The sequence below is a fragment of the Silene latifolia genome, chromosome Y (genome assembly GCF_048544455.1).
Source record: "Silene latifolia isolate original U9 population chromosome Y, ASM4854445v1, whole genome shotgun sequence".
Lineage (NCBI taxonomy): Eukaryota > Viridiplantae > Streptophyta > Magnoliopsida > Caryophyllales > Caryophyllaceae > Silene > Silene latifolia.
In genome coordinates, this window is record NC_133538.1 from 457,997,887 (window position 1) to 458,011,718 (window position 13,832).

Consider the following 13,832-nt stretch of genomic DNA (forward strand, 5'->3'; position numbering starts at 1 on the left):
TCCAGAAAGTTCAAACGCCGAGGCAGGGATCACTGCAAAGCAAAATGACGAAGAATTGCTGAAGGGTGGTCGATCGAGTGAACTTACATCTCGATCGACCAATGCTGAGGAAGAAACCACTCGATCGAGAGACGGTACTTCTCGATCGAGTAATCTGCACGATGAAACCTCTCGATCGAGAGAGGTTAACAAGAAAAGCTCTCGATCGAGCACTTCTGAGCCTCGATCGAGAGAAACTGAGCCTGCGGACACGCATTCCAATGCTGACCGTAGTGGGGTACCCTCCTGTGCTGCGAGGGTGTCGAGAACTGATAAAGGTAAAGAGAAAGAAGAGGACCCACTTCCTATGGTTAAGGTCCCTTACCCGAGTCGATTACACGACACAAAGACGGAGAGACAATTCAGCAAATTCGCAGATATGGTAAGAAACATTCAGGTAACTATTCCTTTTGCTGAGTTAATTACCCAAATACCTCCTTACGCAAAATTTATGAAAGATATTATTAGGCGTAAGAGGGAATTTGGAGAAACAGCAACTGTCGCTTTCATGGAAGAGTCTAGTAGTCTAATTTCAGGAAAGTCTCCCTCTAAACTGAAGGACCCGGGTAGTTTCTCTATTTCTTGTGTTATAGGAGATGTGGTGTTAAATAGGGCGCTGTGTGACCTTGGAGCTAGTGTCAGTGTCATGCCCTATTCTATCTTTTCTAAGCTTAAATTGGGTCACCTAAAAATGACCAATATCACCCTACAGATGGCCGACAGATCTGTTAGACGGCCCTTAGGTATCTTAGAGGATGTGCCCGTTAAGGTGGGCAAATTCTTTATCCCAGTGGACTTTATTGTATTAGATATTGCTGAGGATACCCGTACCCAGATTATTTTGGGTAGACCGTTTTTGTGTACAGCTGGAGCTATTATCGATGTCAAACTCGGGCGGTTGACCCTAGAGGTAGGGGATGATGTGATTACGTTCAGTCTGCCCGAGACCTTGTCTAGACTGATGATAGAGGATACTTGTTACTCTGTTGACATTATTGATGAGTCTGCTTACGAATTTTGGTCGGATTCCTTAGTTAAGGATCCGCAGGAGTCTTTGATGTTTCTAGATGAGTGTGCAGATTTTTCAGATGACGAGGATGATGTCGAGGAGCTGCTTGGAATTACTACAGATCAGATAGAGCTGTCTGACGTTCAGCTGGAATAGGTAGAGAACTTGGCACACACTTTGTGCTCAGTCGAGGTAAAGGTCTCCGAGCGTAAAGCTCTTCCCTCTTACCTTAAGTATGCCTTTCTTGATGATACTGAGCAGTTCCCAGTGATTGTGAGTGCTAAGCTCAACGACGAACAGTTAACTGCTTTATTGACTGTTCTTAAGAGAAATAGGAAGGCGATGGGATATTCGTTGGATGACCTTAAGGGCATCAGCCCTGATGTCTGCATACATAGGATTGAGCTAGAGGATGATCACAAACCTTGCAGACAGGGTCAGCGAAAGCTGAATCCAAAGATGGAGGAAGTTGTGACGGCTGAGGTTATGAAACTACTCGACGCAGGTATTGTTTATTCAGTTGGGAATTCTAAATGGGTAAGTCCCGTTCAGGTGGTACCTAAGAAGGGAGGTACCACAGTTGTCCGAAATGAAAATAATGAGCTAATACCTACTAGACTAGTGACCGGGTGGCGGATGTGTATAGATTATCGGCAATTAAATGCCGCCACCAAGAAAGATCATTTCCCCCTTCCTTTCATTGATCAGATGATAGAGAGATTGGCTTCTCATGAGTTTTTCTGTTATCTGGATGGGTACTCAGGGTTCTTCCAGATCCCTATTCACCCAGATGATCAGGAAAAGACTACTTTTACTTGTCCGAAGGGTGTTTTTGCTTATCGCAGGATGCCTTTTGGTTTGTGCAATGCCCCTGCTACCTTTCAGAGGTGTATGATGGGGATTTTTTCTGAGTATATCGAGTCTATCATGGAAGTCTTTATGGACGACTTCAGTGTCTATGGGAATGACTTTGATAATTGTTTAGCTAACCTTGATAAAGTTTTTCAGCGATGTATTGAGGTTAATCTGGTGCTAAACTGGGAGAAGTGCCATTTTATGGTAAATGAGGGCGTAGTCCTTGGGCACTTAGTCTCCAACAGGGGTATTGAGGTAGACAAAGCAAAGGTGCAAGTAATCGAGTAATTACCCCCTCCAGTTAATGTTAAGGGGGTGAGGAGTTTCCTTGGTCACACTGGTTTTTATCACCGGTTTATCAAGGACTTCTCAAAGATTGCTCGACCACTTACACAGTTGCTTTTAAAGGATGCTCCTTTTGATTTTAATGATGAATGTCTTTCTGCTTTTAACACTTTGAAGCAGGCTTTGGTCTCTGCACCCATCATCCAGCCTCCGGACTGGAAGCTGCCCTTCGAGATTATGTGCGATGCCAGCGATTATGAACTAGGAGCGGTGCTAGGCCAGCGGAAAGACAAGACGCTGAGCGCGATTTATTATGCGAGCCGAACTCTGGATGAGGCTCAAGTGAAATATGCTACCACGGAGAAGGAGCTTTTAGCTGTTGTGTATGCGTTAGATAAGTTTAGATCATATTTGTTGGGTTCTAAAGTTATTATTTTTACAGATCATGCAGCGCTGAAACTGTAACACCCCCATACTCCAAGTGCCTTACCAGGACCACTCAGCTATGTCGACATTACCATCTCAGTTACCCGAGGCAATGATAATCAAACAACAATGAAGAAACAACGTTTATTATAAATGATTAACGAATAGTTACAATCCTTAAAACCAAACCAAAAGTACGATACATGTTCTCAAACTGACTATTCTAACTGAAATGTAAATAAACTAAAGGCTACAGCGGAAGACTCCTATCATCATGTCGTGGCATCCCAAAATGCTATCCCAGACTCATCTCAATACTTGCTTGCAATATCTGCTCACCATCCCCGAATGGATCACCGCAGGTTTACAAAACAACACCAGGGTCAGTACTAATCACACAATCAATATAAACAACAATGATAAGATAAACAAACAACTTAACTCACACACACACACACACAACAACCAATTCCCACCATCTCAATACTTGACCGTCCACCGGACCACCCCGCCCGGGGGACCGCACTGCCGTACCCACCAAATCCCCGCTCCACATAGTGAGCGATAAACCCTGTCCATTAATGTGCACATCCCTTCCGTGGCGGGTTCCACGAAGGCGAAACTAGGGCGTGAAGCCACTCCCGCAAGTGACCCCACTCAGCCGAGGCCACGCCTCGCGAACCATCAACAACGATCACAACCACAATCACAATACAATTATTATATCAAACAACCAAATACAATACATCAACCAATATCCCATTATGGGACTAATACGAGTAGGAAATCCTACCCGGTATGCACACAATCGACGGTCTCTCTTCCGAGTCAAAAAGCCTCTTCTATGAACCCTCCTCCTATCATACAACACATAGAGACTACCACATCACATACTACACATAAAACCCCAATCTCTAAATTAGGGTTTAACCAAATCGAAGGAAATACAATAAAAAGGGTACATAGATCTTACCCTCGACGCAAGGAACTCAACCAAGAAACAACGACAAGAACTGACCGTCTGAACTCCGGGAATTGCTAAGAATGCGATTAAGAAGATGAACTTGTTTGCTTTCTCTCTTAAACAGGAATTTAGGTTTTGTAAAAGTAATTTAGAATAATGACGATGAAGCTTAAATACCTTAATCGCATAATTAACAAAACCCGAGAAAACTCCCCGTAAAACCGGACACTCGATCGAGTACCCAAGGTACTCGATCGAGTACCCCCTTACTCGATCGAGTGCCCCAGCTACTCGATCGAGTACCCAACAGGTCAGAAACTATTTTATTTCGCAACTTACCCTTACTCGACAGAGTAAGGCCTACTCGATAGAGTACTCCAAGACTTATAAATACGGAGTATTACAGAAACACCTTCTGAACAAGAAGGAGGCTAAGCCCAGATTGCTGAGATGGATACTCCTTTTATAGGAGTTTGACTTGGAGATTAAGGATAAGAAGGGAGCAGAAAATGTCGTAGCTGACCATCTGTCGCGTCTGACGCAACAGGAGGGGGAGGATTCTCTTCCCATTAATGATTCTTTCGCTGACGACTCCTTATTTTTTGTTGATGTTTTTTCTGTTACCTCTGTGAATTCTAAGGATGGTGTTGAACCTTGGTTTGCAGATTATGCTAACTTTACTGTCAGTCAGGCATTGCCACCGAATTTATCTCATCAGCAGCGCAAGAGATTCTTACACGATGCACGGCAATATTTCTGGGATGACCCTTATTTATTTAAGGAGTGCGCAGACGGTCTCTACAGACTGTGTATTCCGCAGATGGGAGACCAAAGCTATCCTAGAAGGTCGTCATTCGGCCCCTTGTGGAGGACACCACGGTCCATCGCGTCACGTGGCTAAGGTATTGCGAAAGGTTTTTATTGGCCAACTCTTTTCGCCGACAATAAAGTTTTTGTTTCTAGTTGTGATGCTTGTCGAGAACGGAAACATTTCCAGAGACATGAGATGCCCCAGAACGGCATCTTAGAGGTTGAGATTTTCGATGTATGGGGCATTGATTATCAAGGGCCATTCCGGTCTAGCCAGGGTAACAGGTATATTCTCGTAGTCAGAGACTATGTGTCCAAGTGGGTGGAGGCAATTGCCACTCCCAATTGTGATGCCCGGACCGTGATTAAGCTGTTTCGTAAGATTATTTTTCCCCGTTTTTGGTGTCCCTAGGGTCGTCATTAGCGATAGGGGTATGAATTTTAGAGAACAACAGTTGACTGCTTTGCTGTCTAAATATGGTGTCAAACACCGTAGAGGTTTGGGGTATCATCCTCAGACTAGCGGACAGGTCGAAGTCTCTAATAGGGAACTAAAAGAGATTTTGAGTAAAGTAGTGTCTAAATCACGGAAAGACTGGAGTGCTAAACTAGAGGACACGTTGTGGGCTTATAGGACGGCTTTTAAGACACCAATCGGTGCTTCACCGTATCGTTTAGTGTATGGAAAGTCTTGTCATCTTCCTGTTGAGCTAGAACATAAAGCTTGGTAGGCTATCCGCCAGCTTAATTATGATGCTGACTTGTGTGGTGAGAAGCGTTTATTGCAGCTAGATGCGCTGGAGGAGTTTCGGCTGAACGCTTATGATAGCTCCCGAATCTATAAGGAGAAGACTAAGCGTTGGCACGATAAGAGGATTGTACCCCGTGAGTTCCATGTTGGGCAAAAGGTGTTACTGTTTAATGCCCGGTTGAGACTATTTCCTGGTAAACTGAAGTCCAGGTGGAGTGGTCCGTACACGGTGACAGGCGTCACTATATTTGGATCAGTTGAGTTAGAGGACTCCGAGGGGAATCGCTTCAAAGTTAATGGTCATCTTGTGAAGCATTATTATGGGGCCGATGCTGTGATTGGACGCGTCGAAGTTCTCTTTTTCGACGCGATGGCGGAGAGTGATGTTTGACGCTTTTAGGTCGTGCGGGACCTCATAAACCTGCGCTTTTCGGGAGGCAACCCGATTGTATTTTGTTGTGTTTGTTTTTGAAACTTTTGACATTCTTTATTTCTGTTTGGTGTGCGTTTGAACAATTTTAATAGAGTTTATGCGTAAATTGTACAGCACAGGTACCGTGCTGTTGCTTACTGATGCAACAGCCCTCGATCGAGTAGCCTTCTTGCTCGATCGAGTGGTCCTTCCCCTTCAGAGCACTCGATCGAGCTCCTACTTGTTCGATCGAGTTTGTGCGCCGCTAAAAGCCTCGATCGAGTGTTACTTGTCTCGATCGAGTACCGTGTTCTTCTCGATCGACCTGATCCTTTGTCGATCGAGAGCCCTACTAACCTCTCTATCTGGTTCGGTTTGGGGAGGTCCGTGGTCTGCGCGCTTTTGTAAGTTTTCGGCTTTCCCTCTCTGTAGTTTGCATCTCTTTTTTTTTTACTTTGTACAATGGGGACATTGTACAGTTTGGTTTGGGGAGGGTTTGCATCCATATCGTGTCTGCATGTTGTTTTTATTGCATTTCTGTTATCACGTTTTCTTACGTTTTCATTGTATTTTATTTCATAAAAATTAATAATCTCAAAAAAATTGAAAAATTCAAGAAAAATCATGTTTATTTTTGCATTTTAGGTTGAGTCTGATAGGAATTTTTCATTGCTGATGACTGTCTTTTTGCTTAAGCCTTGCATTGTTTCACATCTTTTAGAAAAAGTCTTTGCAATTTCTCGAATTTCGTTTCAAAATGCGTTGAGAAAATAGACTTGACTTGAAACTTTGGCAAACTACATCATTTTCTGAGGTTTAGAGCTTATAACTAGTGTCATCCATGACCAGTTCATGTAGGAAGTGAGTAGTTACTCCTTATAAGGCATGTAACATCAAATTGCATAAGCATGAGTTTAGTCTACTTAGTACCTGTATGCATTCGGGTCTGTGGTTGGCGACACATGTTTGGAGAGGCAACCCCTTTATTTCATTTTACCCATGAGCTCCACATAGCCAAATTGCCCATTTTGTCCCTATTTAGCTACAATCCATATTTTTCCTACCCTAGCCGAGCTAGTAATGGTAGCAATGTTGGGAATGTGTTGATTTGCAGTTGGTTATTATATCTTTTCATGAGATGGATGGGTGAAGGAAATGAAGGAGAAATATTGAAAAAGAAGTGAAGAAAAATGAAAAAAAAAAGAAAAGGAAATTCCGAAAAGAAAAGAAAAAAAAAGAAAAAAAAGAAGAAGAAAAAAAATCAAAATCATATGCGGAAAATGAAAGACTATATGTTGTGATTTATACTCCCATGTTTAATCTATATCTTATGAGGAGTTGACAATTTTATGGTGTTTAGTGAGTTGTGTGCATTCATTTTGCACTGTTTTGTCTTAATTAGTTGAGTATGAAGTTAGGAAGTTTTATAATTTTGATCCGTTGTTGCTAGCCTGGCTATTAACCCCACATATCCAAATTCATTTTAGCCCCTTCTTACCCATTACCTCACTTACCCATATGTAAGTCCTCGGCATGTGTCTTGGTCATCAGTTTGGTTGGAATGCATATGTACGGTTGTAGAGACTTTATTCATGTTAGATTGCATGCATGTTCTTATAGGTTGCAGTTAGGTGAGTGTTTCTTATTCCTTCTATCATTACATTATTTATCACCTTGTGCTTAATTGTGTGATTGAGCGACCCGTGAGAGTCCGATTTTGAAAGTCTTGCAAGGTCGAAAGTTCAACATCTTTTTGAAATATGCATAAATTCGTTTGCTTTGACTTTGGGCTTTGAGTAGTTGATTCTTATGCATTAAATGGTTTAAGCCAACAGTCTTCAGCTTGTCTATGTTTTACTCCTATCCTTTTAGTCCTAGCTAGTTGCATTAGTTTGCTTGAGGACAAGCAAAGGTTTGGTTTGGGGAAGTTTGATGTGTGCATTTCTTATAGACCTTTTTAGGCCTTTTTAGCACACATTTCTTTGCTTATCTCGTAGTATTTCATTACAAATGCCCCAGAATAGCCTACTTTGGTTTGTTTTGCATTATTTGTAGATACGAACCGGAATGACTGGAAATCAGCCTATTTGTGGTCCTCCAAGCTTACTTAAGAGAGTCGGCGTGAAATCTTACCGTCTTGAGATGCGTGAAGGCATCCAAAGGAATAGGAGAACACACAAGAAGTTAAGACCTTTCGATCGAACTCCCAAATTAGCTCGATCGAGAGGCATGAGTGTCAAGAACCCCTCGATCGAGATATCCTGTTCTCGATCGAGTGAATGTAAAGGCGAAGGCCTCGATCGAGATGTACTGTTCTCGATCGAGAGATATACTTAGGGAAAGTTATCGATCGAGCAACTGTGGAGTTCGATCGAGAGGCCACGCGCTGATGGGCTTTGGATCGGCTGTGTTGTTATTTTATACGCCTTGTTTCTTTACTATTTTTTTCATATAAATAGGCAAGGAATACTAGAGACCTAATTATCGGATTGAGGACGTAAAACGGAGACTATTGCTTTAGTTTTTGGATCAGAAATACTTTTCATCGCCATTTCTCAATTCTTCCTTCGTTGAACTCGGTATTATCTTTAATATAGTTTTAGTTCAGTTTCATTTATTATGTTATCTATTGTCACTTGTTTGCCATTATTGTCCTCTATTTTGATCATGAATAGCTAATCGCATTGCTAGGATTTAGGGTAGCCATGGCGTAGGAAGGACGAATTAATTAGAGTACCCGTAGTCTAGTTGTATGCATCTGCTGCTTTAATATCTTTTAATTGTTTGAGTCGACGCACTCAATTAACTGTCTCGATATCCCCTCTCCTAGATCGAAAGATTGGAAAAGGAGTAGTTCTGCAACGTTTCATTAGGATCTTTGCTAGCTAGGGCGAAAGCTAAACTAGTATTGCCTAGGGCGAACTAAGGACCGAAAGGTGACGTTTATTACCCACAGCGTGAACTTAGGGCATTTACGATTTAGTCCGGACTTTAGAAGCCATGGTGAACCGACAATCCTAGTATTTTTCTCTCTTATTCATCTCTACTTTATTTCTTTTTCGTTCCTTTTACTCTTTCCTTTGCTCATAGTTTCTTAGAAAAACAAACAACAAACCCCCCATTTTGGTTACTTTCGACAGACTTAGTTGACTATAGGATTCCCATCTCCCTGTGGATTCGACCCGACTTCCCTAGCTATTTATAGTATAGGCTTGTTGGCATTTATTTTTGGTGTTGAACGACACGCATCACATTGATTGAGTGAACCCATACCTCGTTAATGAGTCTGTCAATTTCGCAAACCAATTCCGAGAAGCTTGCTTAAGTCCATACAATGACTTCATTAATTTGCAAACTTTGGTTGAACCTCCTCTTTCGAAACCAGGTGGCATCCGCATGTACACTTCCTCATCTAAATCTCCATGGAGAAATGCATTATTAACGTCCAATTGAGTAATGGACCAACCCTTTGAAACCTCCACAGCAAGCAAGCAACGAACACTCGTCATCTTGGCAACGGGCGCAAAAGTCTCATGATAATCTATGCCCTCTACTTGAGTGTACCCTTGTGCAACTAACCTTGCTTTGTATCTTTCGATAGTGCCATCGGCTTTGTACTTGACTTTGTATACCCACCTGCAACCTATGGGTTTTTTATCCTTTGGAAGATCAATAACCTTCCAAGTTCCATTCATCTCAAGTGCATCAAATTCTTTTTCCATCGCCTCCTGCCACTCTTTTACCTTTGATGCTTCGTGATAATTTCGTGGCTCACGAATTTCGTCAACTTTCGCTAAAAAAGTCTTGTGATTATCCGAAAAACAATTTGTTGTGACATAATTAATCAAGGGATAACGAGTACCTTTTACTTTGGAAGACGATTGTGAGGAGTGAGCATTATCAGTGGGGTTGATGATCCGAGTCGACTTGCAAATGTAGTCCTTCTTCCAATAAGGGTCGAACCTTTGCCGAGCTCCTGTTCCTACGACAGGTTCATCATTACTAACAGGCTGCCCATGAAGAGGCTCCTCATCGTTCTTCTGATCGCTCTCTGGGATGGGTATGTCTACTATTTCTTCATCAATGAATGCACTCGGCTCAGTTTCCCCCATCTTACTCTCATTTCTACTATTCTCATTGCTTTCAATTTGTGATTCCTTACTGTCCAATGCACCCCCTCGTTCACGTGGGTCATGCAAGTCATCAACAAATAAAGGTGTAGCAAGTGTATTATTTTGGTTAATATCTTGTTGAGGCATGGAGTGATTATTAACGAAATGGAAAACGTTTTCATAAAAGATAACGTCTCTTGACTTAAAAATGCACTTTCTTTTTAAATCGTAGACCTTCCATCCTTTTTTGTTACTAGGATATCCAACAAAAATACACCTTTTACCCCTTTCATTAAATTTGTCTTTGGGTCGATCTTTATTATGAGCATAGCACACACAACCAAAAACTCGAACATTATCAAAAATAGGTCGTGTTCCATACAAGATTTCATAAGGTGTCAAGCCGTCAAGTAATCGGGTAGGCGTCCTATTTATCAAGTACGCAGCGGTTAGGACACATTCTCCCCAAAATTCGATAGGTAATTCTCCTTGAAAACGAAGAGCTCTCGCTCTTTCCAATATGTATATGTGCTTTCGTTCTACTCTACCGTTTTGTTGTGGGGTATCGACTTGACTAGTTTGAAAAATCATGCCATGCTCATTGTAAAAATCTTTCAAAGTATTGGACAAAAAATCCGTTCCATTGTCGCTTTGTACTACCTTAACCCCCTTCCCAAATTGTGTCTTGGCCATTTTACAAAAATTGATCATAAATTGGCTTACTTCTTGCCTATCACGCATCAATCGTACCCAAACATATCTACTCCGGTCATCGACAATAGTAAGAAAATAATGTGCCCTCGATAAGCTTTTTGTGTGATAGGGTCCCCAAATATCACAATGTATTAAGGCAAACAATTCAACACTTCTCTTATTATTAGGCTTAAAAATTGACCGAGTTTGTTTAGCCCGACAACACGGGTCACAAATATTATTCAAATTCCAAGACAAATTAAAACCAACCAAATCTGAGAAGAGAGGCAAAGTACTGCTAGAGGGATGTCCAAGACGTTTGTACCACAACTGAGAATCTGTGCTCACATTTGCTCGAGCAGCCGTATGTCCTTTCTCTCCTTTGAAATAATAGACCCCGTCAATGTGCTCACGCCTCCCAATCTTCATCCTCGTATATTGGTCCTGTATCACACAATGATCATTATAAAAAGTCACAACGCAATTGTTTTCCGTAATTAATTGTTGTATAGAAATCAAATCACAAGTTAACGACGGAACGTAAAGTACGTCCTTCAAGGTAAAATTGTCATTTAAAATTACTCTGCCATGTTCCACTGTCACTATTCGTGACCCATCTGGTAGGCTTACGGTAGATGCCTTGCCTTTCCAAACATCAACTAGCAAATCCCGTCTACCTGTCATGTGATGCGAACACCCGCTATCGAGTAACCAATGACCATAATTTACATTATTCATACCTGAAGTCTGCTTACTACTTTCGCCCTTGTTCAAAAGACTCCGCAACTGTATAACTAAATCAGGGGTGAAGTTATCTTCTTCCGTCACTGCAGCAGCATGCGCCTGCAGGTTGCCACGGCCTCTATTACCTCTACCGCGACCTCCACGCCTCCCACGGCCTCTACCTCTGCCATGCTTTTCCCAACACTTATCTTCCGTGTGCCATAATTTTTTGCAATGAGTGCAGCGGATAACTTTGATGTATTCACCATCCTTGACAGAATCGAAGTTGACATTCCCGCCATGGCTCGGACCTTCTGCAACCTGCACAACCATGGCTGCATCCGCTGATACCTCCTTTTCCTTGGTGATGGCATGGTGTCATTCTTCACAGAGTACAAGAGCATAGGCACGAATTAAAGGAGGGACTTTGTCCTCCATTAATAAATTGGATCGAATTTGGCCATAGAGAGTATTATCGAGTCCCATCAAAAATTGATGGACTTTCGCTTCTTCACATTCCTTAAGCATGGCGGCAGCAGCTCCACAAGTACAACGAGGAACCTTACTATAATTTCCCAACTCATCCCAAATGGCCTTTAACTGAGTATAATACTCGACTACGGATTGATTTTTCCTCTGCTTGCATTCATTTAAATCACTTTTGAGTTGATGAACTCGAGGCGCATTACCAGCAGAGTATCGATCACGTAGTTCCTTCCAAATTTCCACGACAGTCTCTGAAAAAGCTATACTGGAATGAAGTTTTGGGTGGATCGAATTTCGCAACCACGCCTTAACCATAGCATTGCACTGACGCCAAGCAACGGCTTCAAGAGTTTCTGCCTCGCCTTCCACAATTACCGGTTTTTTGATGGTACCCTCGATGAAACTTAATTTGTTTTTAGCATCGAGACCGTTCCGGACTGCATCTGCCCACAACTGATAATTATCTCCATCAAAAGGTATTTGAGATAGAGATTGGGTTGTGCTTTCACTAGGATGCAAATATAGAGGTGATGAAGGGGGTATGAACTCTGGTTTTTTATCAGATGCAGATGGGATTAAAATTCCATCCTGCGTCAATTTGTTTGTTGTATTTTGTTTTTTTTTTTTGTTTTTTTTTTTTTAAAAGAAGAACAAAAGAGCCAGGATTAGTGCTCTGATGCCATGAAAGGGAGGAAAAACATAGGAGAATGCAAAGATTGAACGTGTATATTGAATGAATGATGAAGGAGTACAACTCCCCGGCATATATACAACTTACATAATATTTACTTCCTAATATCATGCCAATAAACATGGTAACCAATAATTTGGTTAACTAATATAGCTAAGATATTATGCACCTAATATTTACATAACAATAATAACAATATTGCATTATCATGGATAAGATCCTACAATATTGTTCAATAGTAACTAACTTCTCCTTTTCATTTTGCAGATACTTGTGTGTTTTTGTTGTCCACTACACACGTAAAGGGCAAATCTGTTAAGATTATTATAGAGGGGAGATGAATGCATAAATGATAACTGTATTATTGAATGGTATTGTTTTACATCGATATGGTGAGGTATTTATAATACCTCCCAATTTAATAAAACCCTAACCCTAATATAGCTTGCCTAATGGTAGCCGGGCCTAGTATAGGCTCAATCTCCTAGTACCCTCCCGCAATCGTAAAGACAGTACGTAGTACGAACTTTACGATTGGAGAAATACAAAAAAATGATAATAAAAAAAAACGTCTTCATCACTTCATCTCGATCTTTCTTCGTAAAACCTTCTCATCTTCACAGGGTGGTAAGGGGGTGCGTATTGGACTCGCCAGACACTTTTCATTGCGTAACTCGCCAGTTTTTTTCAGTGCGTATTGGTCTCGCCAGACACTTTTCATTGCGTAACTCGCCAGTTTTTTCAGTGCGTATTGGTCTCGCCAGACAATTTTCTTGCGTAACTCGCCAGTTTTTTTCTTTTGTACCACCTTGATCAAAATCGGAAAATTTGATGTAAATTTCAAAAGAGGTAAGAGAAGAGACGTCATTTGTGAGAGTTGATATTTGGTTAAGGGCAAAATAACATATTTTTTTCATGCTTCTTGATTTAAGAGGGATGTTACTGCCATGACATGATGATAGATGAGTCTTGATTATTCCACCATCTTGTACCTAATGACAAATCATACGGTGGAAATACTTTTCTCTTTTTTTTTTTTTTTTGAATTCAAAGACATAAACTATTATTTGTGGTTAAAAATCCTACCGGTGGGTGTAAATTTCCAGCCACCCACCGGTAAGAATGCGGAAGCGGTTTATAGAGACTGAAGAACGAGGCTCTGATACCATGTTAAGATTATTATAGAGGGGAGATGAATGCATAAATGATAACTGTATTATTGAATGGTGTTGTTTTACATCGATATTGTGAGGTGTTTATAATACCTCCCAATTTAATAAAACCCTAACCCTAATATGGCTTTAACCCTAATGGTAGTCGGGCCTAGTATAGGCCCAATCTCCTAATAAGTGGGTAGCATTATGATTCAACACTCTTGATAACTATATTATTGAATGGTGTTGTTTTACATCGATATGGTGAGCTATTTATAATACCTCCCAATTTAATAAAACCCTAACCCTAATATGGCCTTAACCCTAATGGTAGTCGGACCTAGTATAGGCCCAATCTCCTAATAAAATCAAACTAATGACTCAAGAACCAATATAAACAAATTGATTATGAATTGAGTGAG

At 41.2% G+C, this 13,832-nt stretch overlaps 1 protein-coding gene across 1 annotated transcript; it reads left to right on the top strand.

Annotated features, from left to right (window-relative positions):
* Nucleotides 1-418: 418 nt before the first annotated feature.
* Nucleotides 419-5,530, top strand: LOC141632855 (uncharacterized). The gene is made up of 6 exons (XM_074445362.1): nucleotides 419-1,189; nucleotides 1,310-1,553; nucleotides 2,369-2,427; nucleotides 4,048-4,325; nucleotides 4,801-5,115; nucleotides 5,350-5,530. The coding sequence occupies exons 1-6, from the start codon at nucleotides 419-421 to the stop codon at nucleotides 5,528-5,530; spliced, it is 1,848 nt and encodes a 615-aa protein (XP_074301463.1).
* Nucleotides 5,531-13,832: the final 8,302 nt, after the last annotated feature.